General features: G+C 40.9%; 1 protein-coding gene across 6 annotated transcripts in view; it reads left to right on the forward strand.

Annotated features, from left to right (window-relative positions):
* The first annotated feature begins 2,805 nt into the window (after positions 1-2,805).
* Positions 2,806-23,891, forward strand: part of FRMD5 (FERM domain containing 5) — a 310,983-nt gene continuing 289,897 nt past the window's right edge. For all 6 annotated transcript variants that reach the window (XM_082735296.1, XM_082735297.1, XM_082735299.1 and 3 more), the window contains exon 1: positions 2,806-3,132. In XM_082735296.1, coding sequence (XP_082591422.1) covers positions 3,031-3,132 — 102 coding nt within the window. In that variant the 5' untranslated portion in view covers positions 2,806-3,030. The remainder of the gene's footprint in view (positions 3,133-23,891) is intronic.

The raw sequence follows: 23,891 nt of genomic DNA on the forward strand, positions 1-23,891 counted from the left end.
GAAAGTTGCGCTGGCTAGAGAGAGATCAGTGTCCCAGAATATCAGGGTATGGTATATCTGAAGTAGAGACAGGAGTAATTCAGTTATTTCAGGCCTATGTTGGTGACTGCATCTGCCCTAGGGACTCTTCAACAGGAAAGAAGGTAGAGAAACTTTAAAGGGAGCTGCCATCCTAATAATTTGGAAGGCAAGAGGTCAATCATTGTTGTTTGGAGTTTTAAATATGGTCTCCTTTACACTAAAAAATTCATGAACACTATGATGCTCTGATTAACAAGGGCACATAAGGCCTTTTATTGAACAAAGCCTTATTATCATAGACATCCTGTTCAAAAGACTTGAGAAAAACAAAGATTAATAAAATATTCCTCAGTTTGATTTTATATGAGTCTTTTGGTTTTAGTTTCCCTTAGGCTTTTCTCTCGATCCCTGTATAGGTGTACATTTAACCAGAAACTGATAGTTGCTTTTCTTCCATTATACATCCAACCTCTGTTTTCCTCACAAAGTGCTCTGATTTAGAGAGTAAGGGGAGAGTTTGAAGCTCTTTTTGGCCATGGATGAACATCTAACCGGTTTTTCAATGAGGTGAGCATCTAAGTTAACATGATTTTCTTTGGCTGAACAGGAATATTAACACATCGGCATAGTCCCTACAATCTCATCCCTGTTGATTGCATCTCCGGTCATACTCTGAAAAAAGACTGCATTCAGTTCCTTAGAGCTTTTCTGGATTCATGGTATTTGCCTTTTTATTCTAACAGCTGCTTATTTGCATAACCAGTTAAAGACATTTCCCTACTGTCAAACTACTGGGTTTCCTCTAGCTTCTTGGACATTTTTTCTTGCTCTTGTAGATTGTGCAAAGAAATAGCAACTTTTGCCTTCAACATAAGTTCTGCTTTCCTTGAACTCTTTCATTATTTTCTCGAACCACAAAACAAAGTTGAGCTTTGTGGAATATCACTTTGGCATATTAATGATTTCATGTGTCCAAGGCCTTCCTGAAATTACTTGTTTCTTCATAGATCTTTTTCTGGGACTTAAACACTATAAAATATCTAATTTATTCATGCAACAAACACTTATTGAATACCTACTATGTTGCACACCCAGGCTACCTGCTGGGGCTACGTAGTAGAGGCACTCACCTTTGGTTTGAAGTCTTGAGTTTCTGACTCACTGTTCTAGATTCTTAAGTCCTCCAGGATTACATTGAAAAGTGGAACCTCCTCTTATGACTGTTGAATGCCACAAAGGAAAATGCAACTAAGGAGAACAATTCAGGTTGTTGAGGTGATTACTGAAGAGGGGGAGGGCCCCATGCAAAAAATTGGAGAAAAATACTGAAATCCAAGGACACTAGGGAAGAAGTATACTTTATTTTTATTTTTATGTTTTTAAAAGATTTTATTTATTTACTTGACAGACAGAGATCACAAGTAGGCAAAGAGGCAGGCAGAGAGAAGGGGTAGAGGGAAGCAGGCTCCCAGAGGAGCAGAGAGCTGGATGCGGGGCTCCATGACCTGAGCTGAAGGCAGAGGCTTTAACTCACTGAACCACCCCGGAGCCCCTATACTTTATTTTTTAAAGAATGTTCTAACCCCAACGAGGGGCTTGAGCTCAGGAGCTCAGGACGCCCCCCCCCCCATCAAAGGTCACACATTCTACTGAGACAGCAGGGACCCCCCCCACCCCAGGCCAGGGGTGGGGGGTGGGGACCTACTTTAAAGGTCAGATGTTTTCTAAATTAATGTAGGGTTTCATCTTTGTTATGTGTGTTATCCCCATAAACACGACCACTATAAATGAAAATAATATGAAATTATGCACATTGCATTATTTTTCAATTAATACATTTATTACAGCATTAATGTTGGGTTGATAGGATTCTTTCATATAACATTTCCTTCCATCAAAAAATTTTGAGGGAGAATATTGTTTTTTGGTGAAGTTTTCATAAAGAACATGAGGTCTTTAGATGTAGGGTCACAAAGGGCAGGAGACAATTTTTTTTTTCTTTGCGATATTTACCTCCTGACACATTCTGGTGTTTTGTTGAGAAGTCTGGAGATACGGTAATTCTAGTTCTGAAGGTGCAAGGAAAGGACCCATCACTGCCTCTGCACCCTACCGGCTGAAGGAGCACACCCCAATCTCTTCCTTTTGTCTTCTGAAAATAAAAGGGAGGCATAGGGTGTTAGAGTGGTTGGTTTCCGAGGGGTTAAACCCAGGTGCTTAAAAACCCTTGCGAACCCTACGGTTTTTACTTAAGTAGCTCCAGTAAAACAGATGTTCTCCAAAATAAGAGCACCAGAGCAGACAGGCCCGCCAGGCCGACTCCGGGTAAAGCTCAGGTGGGGGCAGCTGCCTAGTCCCGAGCGGAAGGTGCCTGCATTCTGCAGGTGCAGTGATCGTTATCTCGCACCGCCCGGGCTCCCGAGAGGGCGGGACTCGTGGCGTTGCAGAGTGTGGGACCTGACCGCTGAAGCCCAGTCTAAACGTATTCCATGCAGCAGATATTTATCCGGCTGGGTGCCCACACCTGGCCCGGGGGAGGGGAAACAGCTTCTGGAGGAACCGCAGAGAGGAGAGGAGCCCCTCGTTTGGGACGCCAGAGGGCTGGTCCCGCAAGGTTCTGTTCGACTGCTTTCCCGTGATTGCTTCAGCTACCTGTCCATCATCTTAGTTCCCTATTTTGACTGGCTCTACCGTCTGTCACTCGGTTCCGCCGCGCTGACCCCCATTGGCCCTTTTTCGGCCGAGGCCCCGCCCCACGAGCTGGGCATGGGGAGTGGGGCGCGGAGGAGAGAGAGCGGGGCGCTTGCTCTGGGCTGGGGGGAGGCGGTGGCGGTGAAGGAGGAGGAGAAGGAGGAGGAGCTGGGCCAGCAGGAGGCAGCGGCCGCGACCGGACTGGGGTGATGGTGCAGGTGCCGGGGGCCCGCGCGGAGCTGCCCGGCTGAGGGGCGCCTGGTCCGGGGTCCGCAGCGCTGCCGCGTCTCTCCCGGCGGCGGGCGGCCGGGCGGGAAGATGCTGAGCAGGTTGATGAGCGGCAGCAGCAGGAGCCTGGAGCGCGAGTACAGCTGCACCGTGCGGCTGCTGGACGACAGCGAGTACACCTGCACCATCCAGGTCAGTGCCGTGCCGCCCTGCCCGCGGGACCGCCGCGTCCCCTGAGTCTGGCTAACTTGGCCCCCGGCCGCCGCCCGGGGTCGCCGCAGACCCCAGTGCTTTGTCCGTCCCTGGCTGCGGCGGACGGCCCGGGTGCAGAGCGCCTCCGCCCGAGACTTGGTCCGGGGCGGGGTACCGGGCGCACGGCGCAGCTGCGGTGAGAGTCCCACCGTCCCGGACCCCAGCTCCCTCCCTGCCCTCTCCCAGGGCGAGGGCGCCCTATCTTGGCTACTCGAGCCTGCCCGGGTGGGGAGCATCTTCCGCGGGCGTCCGCAGGGAGGCGGGCAGGGCGGGAGGCTCCTACCCCGGCCGCCCCGTCGGGTGGGCGCAGGCTTCGGCTCTCTGGCCAGGCAAGGACCGCTGGCCGGCGTTTCTTATCTTTGGTTGGAAGGATAATGCTGAATGTCATAACCACCCACCCCTCCCCGGCATTTGTGAGTCAGAGCTCTCAGAAGGTAGAAGTGAACGCGCAGCCCGTGCAGAGTGGCCTATGGAAGAGAGACCAGCCCTCTGGGTTCTCGAGATTAGGCCCCCCCCTCCCGCCTTTTGCTCCCCAGATCTCATTGTGTTGGGCAATTTGGGGGGGGGGGATGTGAGGCAAAGATTTAGCAACAAGTACCAGAGATTTGAGGGTTGACCGTGGCTAGAAAGAATGGGTGACTTAAAAAAACGCCAACAATACGTTAATGCTTCGCAGCATTTCTTCAGAACCTGGTATTTTGGAAGAGATTTTTACAACCTCTTGCTTATGTTTTTTCACTACTGCCGTGTGGCAAGTCTGGAGTAGTAGTCTTTCCCAGGAATGCAGTCACAGCCCTCTCTCCTCCTCTGTAAAGTCAGAGATAGGAGCATTGATAATGCTCCGGTGTTTAGTTCAGCAGCCGAAGGATCTTGCGCTCGCTGCCGGAAACTGCTCTTTCAGGAGAAGCAAATTGAGTTGGACCCGGAGGGGTCTCACCTGATCCCTTGCCTTTGCAGCAAGAAACCAGAGGGGGGCTTCTCGCCTCAGATGTGGCGGACAAAAACTGTCGGCCTCTGGTCCAACCCTCTTTGTCTCCCGCCCCCCTCAACCCCCCATTTATTTTTTTGCTGACAATGCTCAACCGCGGAAAATAGCGGTGTGTGAGAAAGACGCTGGGTAGTGGATGAGAGCAGCTGCTCTGTGCTGACTCTGTGTTCATTTCAGCCGTCTCTCTACTTTCCCTTTTCTCCCACTCCCCAAACCACCTCTGGGCATAAGTGCTGACTGCTGCCAAAGATCCAGGAGGGCAGAGAAAGGGAGCAAAATCTCTTTAAGGCCACTTAAATATAGATTAAACAGTCATAACGATGCTAGCCATCAAGTGAAAGGATTTTTGCAGTTGAATATGATAGATGCTCTGTATTATTTCCTTACTGAATGAGTGGCATGCTACTTTTTGTTTCTATTGTATCATTATGTGTGGTGTACAGTTCTTTTTTGGTTTTGGGTGGGGGAGGAGAAGGCATTGACGACGTAGTCACCATTTGAATACATTGTCTAGAGCTTTTAAAGCCTTTATCTTTTTGTTTTAAAATTTAAAGCATGTACAGGATAACCTATCAAGGGCAGCATGAGATTTAGACTTTGTGAGTCCTAAAAATACTTTGGGGTATATATGGTGAAATAAAATTTCTGGGGCAGGTCATTAACTTTTGCCAAGGTATAGAGTACAATTGAAACGCAATTCACATAATCATTCCACCAGCGATTTTGAGGTATCAAATAAGACAACTCGTTACTTTTCTCAGTTGGTGGAAACTCTGAGGTTGGTTGATTGGTATTATAGTTGTGGGTAAATCTTTATTTGTGTTGAGAAAAATAATATTTTTAAGTCAAACAGTACTTACTGGGCTTATGCTTGTTATATCTTGCTATGGTTGTGTTTATTTTTCTACTGGTTTTAGATTATTACAATTTAATGTGTTATAAAAATTTAGGCCACATAAGAAAATTAGGCTTGGTGTAACAGGACTATACTGTAGTGAGTGTCCACTGTCTAGACATGTTAATGATGGTGTGTTGTGATTATTTAATGAAAATTAAAAAACAAAGGAATTCTGAAGTTTATGTAATGTCAGTCTTTGGCACCACTACTGTGACTTGCTTCTGTTTTTACCCAATGTGAGGAAAGGTTAACAACAACAAAAAGACAGGATCTTCTGTGAAATTCATATTTTGTGCATATAGCTTTTTTGAGCTTTTGGAGATTGAGTTTTTCTTAGCAACTTTTCCCCCCCTATACATTTCTGTAGTGTGTGAGTGCGGTTGTATTTGTGCATGCACTTATTTGTCTGACATTGGACATAAAGTCTTGTAAATCAGTATGGAAATGAACTGTGAGCTACTTACTAGGTTAAAGCAATATTTTTAACATTTTAGGAAGTGCTGTACAGTATACTTTAAAAAAATTTTGGTAATAAGTTGGAATCATTTTCCTTAAAGTATGGTATGCCATGTTTTTCTTTAATGTATATATTTTAGAAAGATTTCAGTACTTCTTGAGATAATCAGAGAATAGTTAGGGTATTAGAGAGTCAGAAATGTATCCCTGGATTAGAGCCATAATAGCCACATTTAGTAAATTTCAGTTGTAGGAAATTCTAAGTATTGGTCTTGCCTTTCATATTGCATCAGTTATACTGATTTGGCATTTAGAATGTGATTATTAAGGTAAGGAAAAATGCCTTATATCCCTCCAGTGAATATTGCCACATTTACCAGCCTATTCTATTCTTTCTGATATGCCAATATATTTGTAGATCCTGAGAAATGAAGTATACATAGGAGGGCTGTAATATAATTGCTCCCCTGTGAAGAACATTGTTAACAGCTTCCTGCCAGATTTGAAGGTCATTGCCTCATAAATGCAGATCTGGTCCATATTTTTCACACATCTGTTTCATTTATGAATATTTACATTTATTTACTGCATTTACTACCCTACTTGTTATTTAATTTGGGTGCAAATAGAAAAAATAAAAAGACTACCTAATAATATCTTTGAACTCAGCATATCAAATGAAGTCATTTGAATGCTAATATCCTAAGTAATAGATTTCTAACAATCTCTTGAGTTATAATAGTTTATAAAATACTAAGAATATATATTACAGAAAAGCCAGTAGAAATATGTATCAAAAATACATATTTACAAGTCAGAAATACTTACCACTTTTTTCTGCTTACTGAAAAGTAAAGCTGTCCTAGAAATGAATTTGATTTTACTGGGAGCACATTAAAATAACAACCGATCAGGCAGCAGCTGGCTTCAATTTGTTTTTGCAGTTAAATGAGGTAATGAGGTACTACTATAAGTAAAATACATGTGGACAGAAACAGTTATAGAGTGCAACCAAGATCGTGGCTTGATTGTGTCTCAGCCATTCAGTAACTGTGGGACCTAGGGTAAGGGAGGCAATATTGGGGGAGAGAACAAATGTATCGAGTCCCGTACTTGCCAGGCGCCCTGCATGTGTTATTTTCTCACTTACCTCACAACAGCATATGGATTCATTATACACCCATTGTACCAGCTGAAGAAAATAGGATTGTGGATTGGTGGGAGAGCCGATATTTCTTGAATGGCCATCTGTACTATGCTTTCTGTGAGGTGTTTCTGCTTATACCTTCCATCAACTATTTGAGAGATAGGTGGTAGTATTTTCATTTTACGGATAAAAGGCTTGGATGAAGGAACTTCATCCATTCGAAGCTAGTAGGTGGCTGTACTATATTTAAACCATGATCAATTTGTCTCTAAATCCCATCTTTTGTTCCTTCTATTTCTTCTGACTCCCTAAGTTATTTCACCTGTCTGTGCCTTAATTTCTTCATCTGTAAAATGGTAATAATAATGCTTATTTCACAGTAAAGAAAAAATTATTCAGTAATGTCATTACAAATAATAACATTTATAAACATATATTTTTATCCCCAGGGGTACAGGTCTGTGAATCGCCAGGTTTACACACTTCACAGCACTCACCAAAGCACATACCCTCCCCAATGTCCATAATCCCACCCCCTTCTCCCAAACCCCTCCCCCCAGCAACCCTCAGTTTGTTTTGTGAGATCAAGAGTCACTTATGGTTTGTCTCCCTCCCAATCCCATCTTGTTTCATTTATTCTTCTCCTACCCACTTAAGGCCCCATGTTGCATCACCACTTCCTCATATCAGGGAGATCATATGATAGTTGTCTTTCTCATTTAAACAGACTAATATACCTTGTGCCTTGTTCTATCAAATCAAAAATAGGATTGAGAAATTTTTTTTGAAAATAAACCATAAGTCTCCTTAAAATGATTTTTAAAAAGATTTTATTTATTTATTTGAGAAAGAGAGTATGTGGCCATGTGAATGTGGGAGAAGGGCAAAGGGAGAGGGAGAGAACCTTAAGCAGACTCCCCAGTCAGGCCAGAGCCAGCTCAGGGCTCTGTCATTTGACCCTGAGATCATGACCCGAGTGGAAGCCAAGAATTGGGCACTTACTGGACTGAGCCACCTGGTGCCCCTCCTTAAAATGATTTCTGTTCTGCTCAGGTCATATCTCAGGGCCCTGGGATCAAGACCTCTTTGCATTCCCTGCTCAGCGGGGAGTCTGCTTCTCTTTCCCCCTCTGCCCCTCCCTCCTACTCGTGCTCTCTCTCTCTCTCTCTCAAATAAATAAAATCGTAAAAGAGTGATTCCTGATAATCTCAGTGAAATCATAAAATCCAAGGCTGGAATAACTGGATTCTGTTGTAGAACTCTTCTCTAAAATTCAAGAGTTCAGGGGGCATTTGGGTGGCTTAGTGGGTTAAGCATCTGCGTTTGGCTCTGGTCATGATCCCAGGGTCCTGGGATCCAGCCCCACATTGGGCTCTCTGCTTAGGCAGGACCCTGCTTCTCCCTCTCCCTCTGTCCTTTCTCCACTCATTCTCTATCTCAAATAAATAAAATCTTTAAAAACAGAAAAATTCAAGAGTTCAAGTTTGCTTTCCTTCCATCCTTTGGCTTTAGAGGGGCATTGAAATCAAGGACCTATAGTGATTTGTCTTTTCTAAGAACTTCTACTTTATATTTGGTAAGCGAAATCCTTGGTTTCATTAATGCAAAAGTGATGTTAGAGAATTAAGGTAATTGTATCCACAGAAAAAGACAAAGCTGTTGTATTTTCACGAATATTGGTTCTTTCAAAAACTTTGTTTTAAAAAGTAATTATGGTGTCTCAGAATCTGTTACAATAGCAAGTCAGACTCTAATCTTGAAACTAAGTTCCAAAATTAGCCTTCTAGAATCCCGAAAGCACTTGTATTCTATTTCTTAATTTGTATGCTAAAATTTTAGCTCATTGTATAAAACTAATGCAGATCAACCTTTTAGGACAGAAGGTAAATTCTAGATGTGCTCTCATTCTTTCTCTTACTGAAAAAGTTTGGTTTAAGGAAGTGTCAGTGGCATCCAAGAGAAACCTAGAAGCATTCATCACAGCAGATTTTACTCAAGGGTATTTGTATGAATTTGCATTCTATTAAGTGCTAGGAATGAATATGCTGGATGAGGCAATTCAACATAGTGTATAATAAAAGAGCATGTGGGTTTTGAGTCTTCTGTTACATTGCCCAGAGACTCATTGATCATGTCTGTGCTAGCATTAATATCACACTTAAAAAAAATAAAAAGATGTTTGCCAAGATAAAATCAGACAACCTGAAGACCAAAAAAGTCATTTTTGTTATATTTGTAGTGGTTTATGTATAGGTATTAAAATGCACAACCCAAAATAAGCAAGGCTTTAATTAGTAAGATACTATAGTAGTTAGATACTGTAGTCACTCTGGCAAAATATTTTGATTATTTTAATACCTATTTTCCAGTAGATTATACTTTAGAATTTTTAAAGGAGTAAGAGGAAGGTATAAATTTTAAACCCTAGTTTAAACCACAGTGTCTTATGGTTATAGTTCAATAAATATTTGTTCTGATTTGATTGTGCTCCATGATGGCTGTGTTAGTTCCAACAGTTTAAAAGTTCTTGTGCCTTGAGGTGCCTGGATGGCCCAGTTGATTAAGCAACTGTTTTCCACTCAGGTCATGGTCCCATAGTCCTGGAATCAGGTTCCACATTGGGCTCCCTGCTCAGCAGGGACCTTGCTTCTCCCTCTCCTTCTGCCACTCCCCCCCTGCTTGTGCTTTCCAGCTCTCTGTCAAATAAATAAATAAAATCTTTAAAAAATATATTTTAATATTTCTTGTACCTGAAAACAATAAGCATTTTCTAACAACTGTATAAGGCTTTTTATAGTTTCAACCCATCAGATTCCCAACTACTTTGCTCTGCAGCCCCTCTCCCTGGTGAGAAGTATGGTATGTAAATATGGTATTTTATGGCGCCTTTGAGGTCTCTGATAACTTTTTGCAGTTATCTCTTGTTAAATTAGATCTAGAGCTTCTTGTGATCTAGAACTTTCTTGATTTTTTTGGTTTGTCTCTTAGGGTTTCAGGCCTTTGAGGTCTCCCCTCCCCACCATCTCTGCAGGTTTGGAAGGCTTAGATCCAATGAATGCTCTGTAGTGCAGTGCTTCATGGGGGTGTTGGAAGTCTGACAGAATTAGGATATTGAGCACTGGGCTCACCACAGCTATAGAAAGTTCCTTCATGCCTTTCCCCTAAATCCATACCACAGGAAACCTCCTCCCAGCCTCATTTTCTAACCTCTTGCCCCAACTGAAAGAGAACCATGCTTCCCAACCTGTTTCTAATTATGTCTATGTTAAGGGGCATCCACCTTCTGATAGCCTCATATGTAACATTCTGACTCTGCAGATCCTGTTTCCTGGAGCAGCCTCCTATGGGTCACTCTTCCTCAGCTGTGTGTAGCCAGAGCTGGTACAACAGATGTGAATCTCTTGCAACATTGGCAACAACCTTACAGCTTCTATGTCTTATGTGGTGCTCAGGGAGGAGAATGTTGCTCTTCTGGAGGCCAGGTGACGGTTGTTGCCCCTGTTTTCGGGCGTGGATACTTGGGGCTGAAACCCTCCCCCTGAATGATTCTCTCATGCAGCTGAGAACTTTGAAGAGCACTGAAGCATCTCCATAACCTATGTTGCAGAGTGAATGGTGTTCCCCTAAGAGAGCAAAACATCTTGTTACATGTTCATTCTAGCCATAAAAGCAGACTTCCCCTTCCTTTAAGACTCTGGATCTAGGTGGCCAATACAACTTTTTGAACTTGTACAAACATTTTAAGTATCAGTAGAGCCCAAGCTAGAGTAGGGAAAGAAGTTTCTCTTGGAGGCTAACCCTTAGATTTAAGTTGCGGACCTCTTGCCACCTAAGGTACCATGCCATTCTCATTGTTGTCAATATTTTGAGCAAGATCCTCTGTATTGGTCTTTCACCAACTGTAAATGCTGTACTATTTCTGAGGATGGTGTTTTACTTTTGTAGGCTTCCCAATCTAATTGTATCATATCCTATATTTGGAAAGCAGGAACTTCTGAAACTCCTCAGGTTCAAATTCTTCAGGCTTTTGCTTGCTGCTGTGTACTAAACATCAACTTGTGTGAATCCAGTCCTCTGAGGAGATCCTTCCGTGCCATGCTCATACAGGCAAGCTAATTGGACCACATGCTTGGCAACCACTGAGTTTGTGTACAATAGCTCCATTCACTTGTCTACAGAAAACACCCCTTTGACAGTGATTATAGCCTTCATTCCCCTCCTCTACTTCTGACTCCTTGCATTATCATGACCTCATCAGCTGGTCCTTATTTAGAGATGCCTTGGACCACTCCAGAAATGCTTTAGGACTCATTCCTATCTGTTAATGATCATTTCAAAGCCTTAGATAACCCCCTGCCCACCAAGGGAAACCGTTCTAGATCAGGACCAAACCTAGCTATTTTTATGCCTTATTTGAACCACCTTACTGTGTCACAACTCAGGGGGCTTTTTTTCCCTTTGTAGAAATTGTGAACCTTGTTAAAAAGAAGAATGGAATAGGGGATGATTTAAAGAAAACAATTGTTCTCAAAGTGGTTCCTGGATGAGCAGCATCATTTTCACCTGGTTACTTGTTAACAAATGCAAGTTTTTGGCCCCACTGCAGACCTAGTGAATCAGAAATGTGGGGGATGCGGCTCAGCAGTCTGTTTTAACAAATCTTTCAGGTGACTCTTATGCTTTTTCAGGTTTGAGAATCACTACAACTGGGTCATACACATATTGTATGAGTCAACACAACTCATATGTGTATGACTGATTATACACATATTGTGTTGACTGATTATAAAAAGTGAGGGAAAAAGAGAAGCCAAGAGTGAATCCCATATTTCTACCTTTTGATTTATTTCTGAATGGCCTTAACTGATTCTCTACCTTTGTAAGGTAAAGGTTAGGTTATTTGCAGATATGCATACCGTTTTCAAGGGGGCAGGATTCTAAAGATTCTACAACAGGTCATCATTCCAATTTGATGCTCTTGTATTTTTTGGTTTTATTTTTGTCCTTCCTGACCTGGAAAGAAAATTATTTTATATTTCTATACTGTTTTTCAAAGAAATCATCTTCACAACTTGAAGCACTGGGGGTGTAGGAAGGCCCCTGTTTGCAAACATGTAAATAGCAAAAAATGTCATAGAATTCAGTGTTAAGACAAGGTGGTATGCTGTGGCAGTGCAAATATGGGGGACTCAAAATTACTAAATATTTCTCAAAGGAGGTGAGATTTGAACTAGGTCATGAAAGATTGCCAAAAGCAGAAAATGGGCTGTGGGGATGGGTAAAGGGCATTCCAGGCTGAGGCAACAGCAGGCTACTTCAAGGTAGGAAAGCTAAAAATGTAAAGCCAAATATATTTAGTCTTTCCTTTACTATGTTTATCTGATTTACTCTGATACAGTTGAGTCAAATAACAGAAACTACTTGCTTAGGAAAGATGGCTGTCAGCAAATTTCAATCATTTTTGACATGCTTAGAAGAGTTAGTCTAAACTAAATTAAAACATAAAGCGGGTGTTGAGTTAAATCTAACTCCAAAAGTGTACAACACAAATTAAGGTTCTTCACAAAGCAATGGCATCATATAAAGAAGGGGTAGATTCATGTATCATTCTTAATTCTGAGGCTGCAGTAACTATGCATATGAATTTTGTTTCTGAGGGACCTCATCTCTGGCATCAGCTTATTTGTATACACAAATAAAGTATCAAATCCCAGCTTTCAGCTGGGACTGATACAGTACAGCCTAAATGGTGCACCGACAGTTAAGAAATGTGACCAGTGAGCCCTAAAAGGCACAATTCTGCCCCTCTGTTACCAAACCTAAGTGGCCACTAAAATTGCTTTTCTAGAGGATGGTGGAGTGCTTCCCTGGATTCCCCAATGAACCCCTGCCTGCCAGCTCTGAAGTTCCCAGCCCGACACGGGGTGCACTTTGAGCACTCCGCACAATGCCAGGCTAGACCTTTTGGGGATGGGAACCTCCAGGAAAGCACTCTTTGGCATTTAGGCAATCAATGTTCGGCAGAATGCCAATGCTAATAGGTTATTTTGCTCTGGAAAAGGAGAAAAAGAAGGGATGGTTTAAAGACTGATGAATAGGGGAATGACTGACAATACAGGCACTCCACTTTGTTGGAGAGATTAAGGAGGCTTGCTGTGAAGTGGCATTATGGGAGCCAGATAAATTAGCAAAGGCCCACAGGCCCAAGACCTGAAAGAAATAGTGGTACATCAAAAGGGCATGCCCCAGAGCACACTCAAATGTCTGGCCACTTTCATTGAACTTGTAGTAGGAAAAAGCCAAATCATTTGGAACCCTCATAGTCTGGTAGTCCATTCAGGCACTCCATGGTCAGGCAAATTATTCTTTCCCTCCAGGCAGGTGCAAAACCTTATTTCCATATTGCCTGATTTACCTCAGGGGCCTCTAGGCTGGGCCTTAGCCTATTTTTGAGGACACCCAAGTGGAAGAGTTGTCTTCACAAGTACCAAAGGATTCCATATACGGTAGGCAGAGGATGCCACTAAGATTGTTTTATCAGACATGAGCCAAGCAGGTAAGAACATTGATCACAACACAGGGAAGCAAAATTAATTAGTCTAAGGGTCTCAAGTACTTCTAGGGGATAATTTGGACTGATGAAAACATTCAGCCTGCCTTCTTTCAGATTTTCGCCTCTAGAAAAATCCAGAATCCCCCAGAGTTATTATGGAATTGGAAGTTTGTAGGTCAGAAGGATCCCATGGACCAGCATTGATGCCTGGGATGTTATAAGGCAATCTCACAGTACACTCTCATCCCTGCAATAGAATAACCCATCAGTTCTTTGGGAGACCACTCAGAAGAAATTTGGCTTTTGAGAGCTAAAAATCTGATCAAAACACAAGGTAGTCTAGTACTACAGTTCAACTTAATTTATACTTAGCTTCAGATTCTATTATGTGAAATAAAAATTTTTTTTTTTAAAGTGAATTGGCATTGGCTTGGTGTCGCTTCAGGTCATAAGATACTGAACCAACCAAGGCAGTGTCAGATTTTATAAGCAGCATTGCTGATCTGAAAAACAATACTTATTTGCTTATTTTTAAATATACCTTGGATAATTTAGATAAGCATATTCAAATAAGGACCCATAGTACCGGAATTACATCTAAGAATTGTTTTCTAATAATTTGTATGGCAAAAGAGAATGCATTTCTCATATTCTAGTTTTTTTTTTTTTTTTTTTAAATTTATTTGACAGAGAGAGAGCGCGCGCGCGCTCGAGGTCACACGTAGTCAGAGAGGCAGGCAGAGAGAGAGGAGGAAGCAGGCTCCCTGCTGAGCAGAGAGCCTGATTCGGGGCTCCATTCCAGGACCCTGGGATCATGACCTGAGCCAAAGGCAGAGGCTCATATTCCAGTTTTTGATATTGGTACAGTATTTTTTAAGAGACAGATATAATGATAGTAGATTGTCTTGCTGCAAATTAGGTCTTTTACTATGTCATTATAAAATATTGCGGAGTAGGAATACTCTATATTCCTACTAAGAATATATCTCACATAAATTATCTTTAGTTCCTGGTTGAAAGAAAATAAGAAAAAAGAAAACTTTCTCTTCACTTCCTGAATTCTACAGTTTTATTTCCTACCATCTTTACACCATAGCTTTTCTGTCCATCTCGTATGATCTCCTTTGTTTTATGCTAATTCATACTTAAGACCACTTATTTAATACAATCTTATATTACTATTTCTTTTCTTTATTAAAACAAGATTTTATTTATTGATTTATTTGAGGGAGAGCGAGAGCAAGTGGGTGAGTGAGAGCATGGGCACGAGTGGGAGCGGGGAGGAACAGAGGGAGAGGGACAAGCAAACTGCACTGAGCACAGAGCCCCACATGGAGCTTGAGCCCATGACCCCAGCCCAAAGGAGGAGTTGGAGGCTCAACCAACTAAGCCACTCAGGCACCCCTTTTTCATTGTTTTAAAGCAAGCTCTATGCCCAGTATGGGGCTCGAACTCATGACCCCAAGATCAAGAGTTGCATGCTCCACAGACTGAGCCAGCCAGATGTCCCCTCTTATCACCATTTCTAATTGCCATCACTACTAAGTTATAGCTTTGCTTATGGTCAAATTCTTTGCATGGTGGCCACACCTTTTAGTAGTGGTGGGAGGTGTTTAAAAAAAAAAAAGGTGCAATTGAAATGTGTATAAATATACACTGAAGCATAATGCGATCCATATCCTTTAGTTTCATTATTTAACACAATAGTGTATATTTTAATTAACTGGAATTTTAAATAATATAAACAAATGAAACAGCATGAATGAAAACAAACAAATGAAAATCTGTATTATATAAAGTGATATCTTGGGGCTGGACTGAATATTATATATTTAGAGTTTTCTATTAACTTTTTTGCAATTATTTCTTAATAAATAACAGACTCAATGAGACTCTTCCTATACTGTAACTTCAGGTTCATATTTAGGTACTGGGTCCGCACAGTGGGGGTGCTTCCCATGGTCAGGAGAGTACTGTGGACAGCTGGAGTTGGTGAAATTGTAGGGAGAGTGGAAATAATTGATAAAGAGAGAAACAAAAGATCAAAACCAGAGAAAGAATTGGGATGGGGCAAGATAAGCCCCAAGCAGAAATACCCAATCAAAATCTGGAGGGAGAGGGCGCTTGGGTGGCTCAGTGGATTAAAGCCTCTGCCTTCCGCTCAGGTCATGATCTCAGAGTCCTGGGATTGAGGCCTGCATCGGGCTCTCTGCTTAGCAGGGAGCCTGCTTTCTCTTCTCTCTCTGCCTACTTGTGATCTGTCTGTCAAATAAATAAATAAAAATCTTAAAAAAAAAAAAAATCTGGAGGGAGAAAAAAAATCCAGAGGGAGAATCTAGAGAAGCACATTAGGAAATGAAAGAATATTGGAGGTCTTTTTTGTTGTTCTTGCAGCTGTGTGATAGGAGAGTTTAATGGTTTAAAGGAACTCTCTGAGGTTGGCTCCTATGTGGAGGTAATATTTAAAATACTCAATAATTGGGGCTTCTGGCTGGCTCAGTCACTGGAGCAGGGGATTCTTGGTCTGGGCTGGGGGGGCAGTGGTCATGAATTCCAACCCTATGTTGGGCCTAGAGCTTAGTTAAATAGTAAAATTTAAAAAAAAAAAAAAAGGTAGGGTCACCTCGGTGGCTCAGTGAGTTAAAGCCTCTGCCTTTGGCCCAGGTCATGATCTGGGATTGAGCCCCGCATCCTGCTCTCTGCTCAGGGAGACTGCTTACTCCGCCCCCCTCTCTGCCTGCCTCTCTGTCTACTTGTTATCTTTCTGTCAAATAAACAAAAATCTTGAAAAAATATTAAAAAACAAAACAAAAATCCCTCAATAATCAGTGAGTCACAGTGAATACCTCACTGACCAAGATTCTGCCAGAACACACTGGAATTGAGTCTGGGGCCTTCTGCTGGGCCAGATACTATTTAGTGGTGAAGCATGGGAGGTGGGGTTCAAGAGTGGTCCCAGGGAAGAGGGAGAGGCCTCTTAGGGCAGTGGCTATTGGCCAACTGGTAGGGAAATTGTGTGTGTGTGTGTGTGTGTGTGTGTATATGTATTCTAATATTTCTATATTTTAATGACCTGCAGGGTCTTATTGGAGCAGGCCAATCTAAATCCACTCCTTCTTCTGTCAGGTGAGATGACATGGGAACTTGCAAGAATCCATAAGAGCTCAGGTGTTGTTGAGGTATGATAGGGATCTTGCCAAATTCAGTTTTCCTCTTCTGACTGCAGCTTTAGTGACGGCAGGAATCAGAGCCTCCTACATCTGTCTTCTCTGGCTCTTCATTTGTTGCTTGCCAGATACAGGGTCCAAATGGTCTAGGTTTTACCTTCCTGTGGGGGCGGTAAGCTTCACATGCTTCCAAAATGCAACTTCCGATCATTTTCTCTTTTTAAAACCCTTCAAGATTCTCCCTTTACCTGCTGGATAACAGCCTTTTAGCACGTCATAGATGTCCTTCCGTTACCTTTGCGGCCTTCCTTTTGAGGCTTGTCTTCTGTCATCCTCCTTATGCATTTTATCCCACTTTGTAGATCATCTTCTTCTCATCACCTTATTCCAAGGTAAACTCCCTCCCCAGTATTGCTGGACTGTGCTTTGGGGGACCTTATTATAGCATTTACCACATTCACTTGTAAATATTTACTTAAATTGTCTGTCTCTTACTAGACAACTATTTGAAGGGCAGGGATTACATCTTTTAACAGTTAGTAACTAAGGTCTCACCTAGGGGGCTAAATAAATATTCATTGCAGATGTACATGAATGATAAAGAAGACTATTAATAATGCAAATGTAAAGTTACCTCTGACTTGAGCTAAATACATTTAAAAAATGAATATCGGATTTTTCTTGTCTTTAGAGTGATATTGTACTTTAGAAGATGGTTAATTAGTGGTGGTGGTTGTACAATTCCAGGATTATACTGAAATCCACTGCATTGTACCCTTTAAAACAGTAATCTGGGTGTGCCTGGCTGGCTCAGTTGGTAGAGCATGTGACTCTCAAATCAAAGGGTTGTGAGTTTGAGCCTCACTTTTGGTGTGGAGATTATTTAAATAATAAAATCGTTTTTTCAAAAAAGGTAATCTTATATGAATTATATCTTAATCCACATGTCAATTTCCTGGTTTTGGTAATGTACCAGAATACAAGCAGCTGCCCTTGAGGGAAGCTGGGTGGAGGATATATGGGACATCATTCACTGTTTTTACAACTTCTTGTGAATGTATAATTACAAAGTTTTAAAATGGTGATTAGATTAGTTTTTCTGAGCAAATACGTTTATTATTAGTTAGGATTTATGGTTCAGAATGACTATAGAAAGTTTTCTCACTGATTAGGGTCCAGTTAGCTTTCAAAATTATGTAGGATTATTTATAAGTAGATAAGTTTTAACAGAAGATACTTGAAAATAAAGTCAATTTTAATAAAGAGGTAAGATAAGAGTTTGAAAATAATATCTTGGTAGGTTTTTTCATCTTTATTTTTTCTGTGATTCTCTGTTCCTCTCCTAAGGTTTCTCTGACATAATTACAATTAAAATGAATGTACTGACAAATTAGGCATCTCATAACATGCCATTGTTGTTTTTTAGAGAGTTATTTGGTGTAATGTCCATATTACATATTTTAATTTAATATGTTAATTGGGCCATTTAAAAATTTGTTGAGTACGTACTGTGTTCTGGGCTCTGTGATAAGCACTTTCTGTGCTTTCTTCATTTAATCCTACCTGTTTAATGGAAAGTATTATTGTCCCTAATTCCAGATGAGTACAATAAGGCTTAGAGATGTTGAATAATTTGTCTAATGTCACACAGCTAGTCTGTTGGGGGAGCTGGGATTCAAACTCTGTGTGACCTCATTGTTGTTCTTTCTTACTTCTGTTGCTCTCCCGTGAAGCAGGCAGTATGGTCCAAAGGGGAAAACATTGACTTGGTGGAGTCAGGGGACTTGTGTCCAATGCCTGACTCTCTTGACTGATTAACTCTGAGGTCTTGAGCAGGTAATTTAACGTTTCATTTGCAAAATGAGGCAACTCAAAGAGAAGACACTTCCAGTCTCTTTTAGCATAAACATTCTACAGTTCCCAAGAAATCTGTCCATGGCTCAGTAGTGTTTTTCCTTTGTGTTCCTTCTGTGATGGTAGTCTTTACAAACGCAAATATTCCTTTTAAAGAGATGTCAGGACAGATCTTTGTGACTGCTCAGCCTCTCTTCTGTCCCTTAGTTTTGCAGAATACAAAATAAAGCTTTATCTACTTGTTATTTCCACACAGATCAGATTCTGGGACATTGACTCATGCTAATCAAAAATCATGATTTTTTGTTTTTGTTTTTGTTTTTGTAATTTAGAATCTCTGTTAATTACAGTGGGATGGTGAATACTAGTTTCTGCCATCGTAGGCACTTCTTCAGAATCAGACTTTTGGAAAAACAAATTTGAAAGCTGGTTTTTTTTTTTTTTTTTTTTTAAAGATTTTATTTATTTATATGAGAGAGTGAGTGAGCAAGGGAGAGAGAGGGAACATGGGTGGGTTGAGTTTGGGAGAGGGAGAAGTAGATGAAGCAGATGCCCCACTGAGCCAGGAGTCCAATGCAGGACTCCATCCCAGGACTGTAGGATTATGACCTGAGCCGAAGGCAAATGCTTAACCAACTGAACTACCCAGGTGGCCCTCAAGACTGCTTTAAATACCATTTTCTTCCCTATGTTAGTGGACTTGGCCAGATAATTTTCTTTAATCTATATTAACTTTTACCACTTTGTATTTTAGAGGGAGGCCCCCCCTTTTTTTAACTTTGGTATCAAATTCTGCATGGTCCTCATGTATGTTACCACTCTGTACAGGCAGTATTATATAATCTTGATGTCATCCCTAGGAGGTATACACCATATCTGTTATAGAACTCTATAGAGTGAATTCTGATTTATTGTAAACATTTCCACTTTTTTTTTTTTAAAGATTTTATTTATTTATTTGAGAGAGAGAGTGAGAGAGAGCATGAGAGGGAGAAGGTCAGAGGGAGAAGCAGACTCCCCATGGATCTGGGAACCCGATGTGGGACTCGATCCAAGGACTCTTGGATCATGACCTAAGCCGAAGGCAGTTGTTTAACCAACTGAGCCACCCAGGTGCCCCATTTCCACTATTTTGATCTTGAGTTTCCCAATATTGTTTTTTTGTATCCCCTACACTTTAACTTGCTCTTTTTAAAATTCAGGTTTATTGGGGTACAGTTTACATAGAGTAAACTTCACTTTTCTTTTTTTAAGGTAAACTCTACACCCAACATGGGGCTTGAATTCATGACCCCAAGATCAAGAATCGTGTGCTCTATTGACTGAGCCGCCCAGGTGTCCCTGAAATTTGTTCTTTCGTAGCTATACAGTTCTTTGAATTTTGACAAATACAGCAAGTTGTGTAACCATCATATATAGAATATTTCCAACATCCTGTGAAGTTCTCTTGTACCCCTTTATGGTCAGTCTCCTCCCTGTGTCTGGATGTCTGTCAGCTACTAATTTGATTTCTGTTCTTATAGGTTTGCTTTTTCCATGATGTCCTATATATAGAATCATACAATATGTAATCTTCTGAGTCTGGCTTCTTTCAGTTAGCATAATGCTTTTTTGAGCTACAAATTACGTATCATAAAGTTCATCTGTTTAAAGTGTACAATTCAACAGTTTTTAGCATATTTATGGAGTTGTGCAATCAACATAATCTAATTTTAGAACATTTATATCGCCCCAAAAAGAAACTTTGTACCCATCGGCAGTTATTCCTACTTCCTGTCTCCCTCATTCCCCGCCTACTTCCTGTCTCCCTCATTCCCCGCAACTCTCTGCCCTAGGCAAACAGTCTACTTTCTCTATAGATTTGCCTATTATGAATATTTCAAATAAATGATATCATACAATACATGGTCCTTTGTAACTGATTTCTTTTACTTAGCATAATGTTTTTGGGGCTCATCCAAGTAATAACTTATATTAGTAATTAATTCTTTTTTATTGCTAAATAATTTCCCATAGTATGGTTTTATCACATTTTGTTTATCATTCATCAGTTGATGAACATTTGTGTCATTCCACTTTTTGTCTATTATAGATGAAGCTCTGATTTATGTACAAATTGTTGTGTGGATGTATGTTTTCATTTCTTTTGGTTGTGCTGTGAACATTCCCATACACTTTTTTTTCTTAATTGAAGTATAGTTGACATACAATATTTCAGGTGTGCAACACATGTGTATAGGTTTTTGTGTGGAAATACATTTTTATTACTCTGGGATAGATACCTAGGAGTGGAATTGCTGGGTCATATGGTAACTTGATGTTTAATATTGGAGGAATTGCCAAACAGTTTTCCAAAGTGGTTGCCTGTGGGCTTCCATTTTTCCACATCCTTGCCAATCCTCACTGTTGTCTTTTCAATTATAGCCATTCTGTGGGTATGAAGTAGTATATCATTGTGGGATTTATTCTATCTTAATTTATTTTTTATAGTTAACATACGGTGTTCTATTGGTTTCTGGTGTACAATATATTGATTCAACAATTCTATACATTATTCAGTGCTAATCAAAATAAGTGTACTCTTAATGCCCATCGCCCATTTCACCCATCCCCCATACGCACTTCCCTTCTGGCAACCAACAGTTCTGTAAGTGTAAGAGTATGTGTTTTTGTCTCTTTTTTCTTTAGTGATATACTGAATTCTTTTTTATTTTTTGGCTAGCACCAGTTTTTGACATGCATATAAGGGTTGATATTAAGTCAGTGGTCACTTAACTTTGAACCCATTCTAAAAGCACTAGATTTTTACTCTTTTCCCCTCCTTGTTTTAGGTGTATTGTGTCATACTTCACATCCTTTTATTTTGTGAATCCCTTGAATAACTTTTATAGGTACACTTAATTTCATTGCCTTTCTGCTTCCTACTGTTTTGTCAGTCCTTTCTATTCAGAGTTCCCTTTACCATTTCTTGTAAGACTGGTTTAGTGGCCATGGATTCTTTCAACTTTTGTTTATCAGGGGAACTAGCTTTGCTGGATAGGGTATTCTTGGTTACAGGCTTTTTTCTTTCAGCACTTTGAATTTATGATGCCACTCCCTTTGGCCAGCAAAGTCTCTGCAGAAAAATCCACTGATAGCCTTATGAGTTTCTCCAGATATGTAACTTTTTCTTTCTTTCTGCTTTTTAAACTTACTTTCTTTCTTTTTTAAAAATATTTTATTTATTTATTTGACAGACAGAGATCACAAGTAGGCAGAGAGGCAGGCAGAGAGGGGGGAAGCAGGCTTCCCACTGAGCAGGGAAGCCTGATGTGGGGCTCAATCCCAGGACCCTGAGATCATGACTTGAACCAAAGGCAGAGGCTTAACCCACTGAAACAGAGGCTTTAACCCACTAAGCCACCCAGGTACCCCAAAATTCTTTATTACTACTTTTTCTCATTTTAATTACTAGCTGTCTTGGTGTAGATTTCCTAGGGTTGATTTTGATGGGGCTGCTGTATGCCTTCTGGATCTGGATTTCTTTTACCTTCCCCAGATTGGGGAAGTATTCAGCTATTATTTCTTCAAATAAATTTTCTATCCCCTTTTACTTCTTTGCCTTCTAGAATCCCTATAATGTGAATGTTATTATGCTTGATGCTGTCACTGAGTTCTCTTAACCTATTTTCATGTATTATTGTTGTTTTTCTCTTTCCTGTTCAGCTTGTTTTTTTCCCTTACTCTGCCCTCAAGTTCACTGATGTCTTCTGCTTCTTCTAGTCTATGGTTAATTACCTCTAGTGTATTTTTAATTTTGGTCATTGAATTCATCCCTGTTTGATTTAAAAAAAAAAAAAATGTTTTCTCTTTGTTGAGGGTCTCACTGAGGTTCTCCACACAAAGATACAGTGAGTATCTTTATGACCATAACTTAAAATTCTACATCAGGCATATTACTTATCTCCATTTTGTTTAGCTCTTGCTTTGATTTGGTCCTGATCTTTCATTTGGGACATGTTCTTCTGTCTCCTCATTTTGTTTAACTCCCTGTGTCTCTTTCTTTGTGCTAGGAAAGTCATCTATGCCTTCTGCTCTTGGAAGCAGTGACCTTGTGAAGAAGAGGTCTTTTAGTGCTCTGCAGTGCAGTGTTCCCTGTTCCCCAGAACCTGATTTCAGGAGTTTCTACTCTCTGTGTTGTGTGGACCCTCCTGTTGTGGTTTAGCCACATTTGCCTTCAGTCCAGTTGGCTGCAATGGCCCCCTTTGTGGGCAGGGTGGTGTTTGGTCCCTGTTGTGTTAGTGGGCTAGTCTGGGTCTGCCTTGGACTTGAGTTAGAGCAGGTGTTTTCCAGAGCTGTGGTCTTGCCAACTGCAGGGCACTCTCCTTGTGTTGTCTCCTGAAAAGCTTTCATTGGTGCATGGGGCCTGTAGTCAGACCAGATGTCTGCTGGGGCCCCAGTTGGATGGGTGTGTATTGTTATCTTCCCCTCTCCTTGGGACAGGTGTCACTTTGGAGAGGTGCTGGTCCTTGCCAGGGCTGCTTGCACATTGCCAGGCTTGTGACACCACTTTGGGTGGTCTCGTGGCAAGGACTTGTTGGAAGGGATAGGTCTGCAGGAGAGTGCAGAGGCCAGGTGCTTGGCACCAGGAAGGTCAAGCTGGTTCACAGCCACCAGGGCTAATTCCTGCCCAGGCCAGGATGGAGGGGTAAGGTATACTTTTAGCAGGCTAGGTGGGGAATGTTCCAGCTGCACTGTTCCTGCATGTGTCCGCATATCTAGACAGGGGGGTTGGGGAGGGGAATGGTGCCCACTAGCTCTTTTGTTCTTGGAGAAGTCTCCCAAAGATCCCTGTCCCTCCAATACACACTCTGATTTTAGTGTATAAATATCCTTCCCTATATATCCTTCTCCAGGTGTTTTTTGAATTACTACTTCTATGTGGTATCCCAGCAGGGCTGTTTGTTGTGTAGTCTTTATAAGGGTGGGGGCTCCAACTTTATATTTTTATATGTTGATATCCAGTCATCCAGTATTGTTGGTTGGAAGACAACTCTTTCCCTATCAAATTATCTTTATTACTTTTGTTGAAGATCAGTTGACCATAAATGTATGGGTTTATTTTTGAACTCTTTATTCTATTGATCTATTCCATTGATCTGTATATATCAATGCCAGTATCACTCTGTCTGAATTACTTTAGCTCTGTAATAAATTAGAAAGTATGTAGAAATCAGAAAGTATGAATCTACCAACTTTGTTCTATTTCAAGATAATTTTTCCTACTCTTAGTCCATTGCATTTCTATATGAATTTTAGGATCAGCTTGTTAATTTTTACAAAAAAATAAACAGGTTGAATTTTGATAGGAATTGTATTGAACCTGTAGTTCAACTTGGGGAGTGTTGCTATCTCCTTAATGAAAAAATTCTTCTGATTAACAGAGGATGACTTTCTATATACATAGATATTTGATTTTTTTAAGTGATATTTTGTGGTTTTCAGTGTGCATAATGCTTTCAAGTTGCATTCATGTTAGTGTACCTATCAGCATTTTGTTCTTTTTCATGGCTGAATAGTATTCCATTTATGGACTTATCAAAATTTGTATATCCATGAACCAGTTGATGGAAATTTGAGTTATTTTCATTTTTTGT

Source organism: Mustela nivalis, assembly GCF_964662115.1.
Source record: "Mustela nivalis genome assembly, chromosome: 6".
Classification (NCBI taxonomy): domain Eukaryota; kingdom Metazoa; phylum Chordata; class Mammalia; order Carnivora; family Mustelidae; genus Mustela; species Mustela nivalis.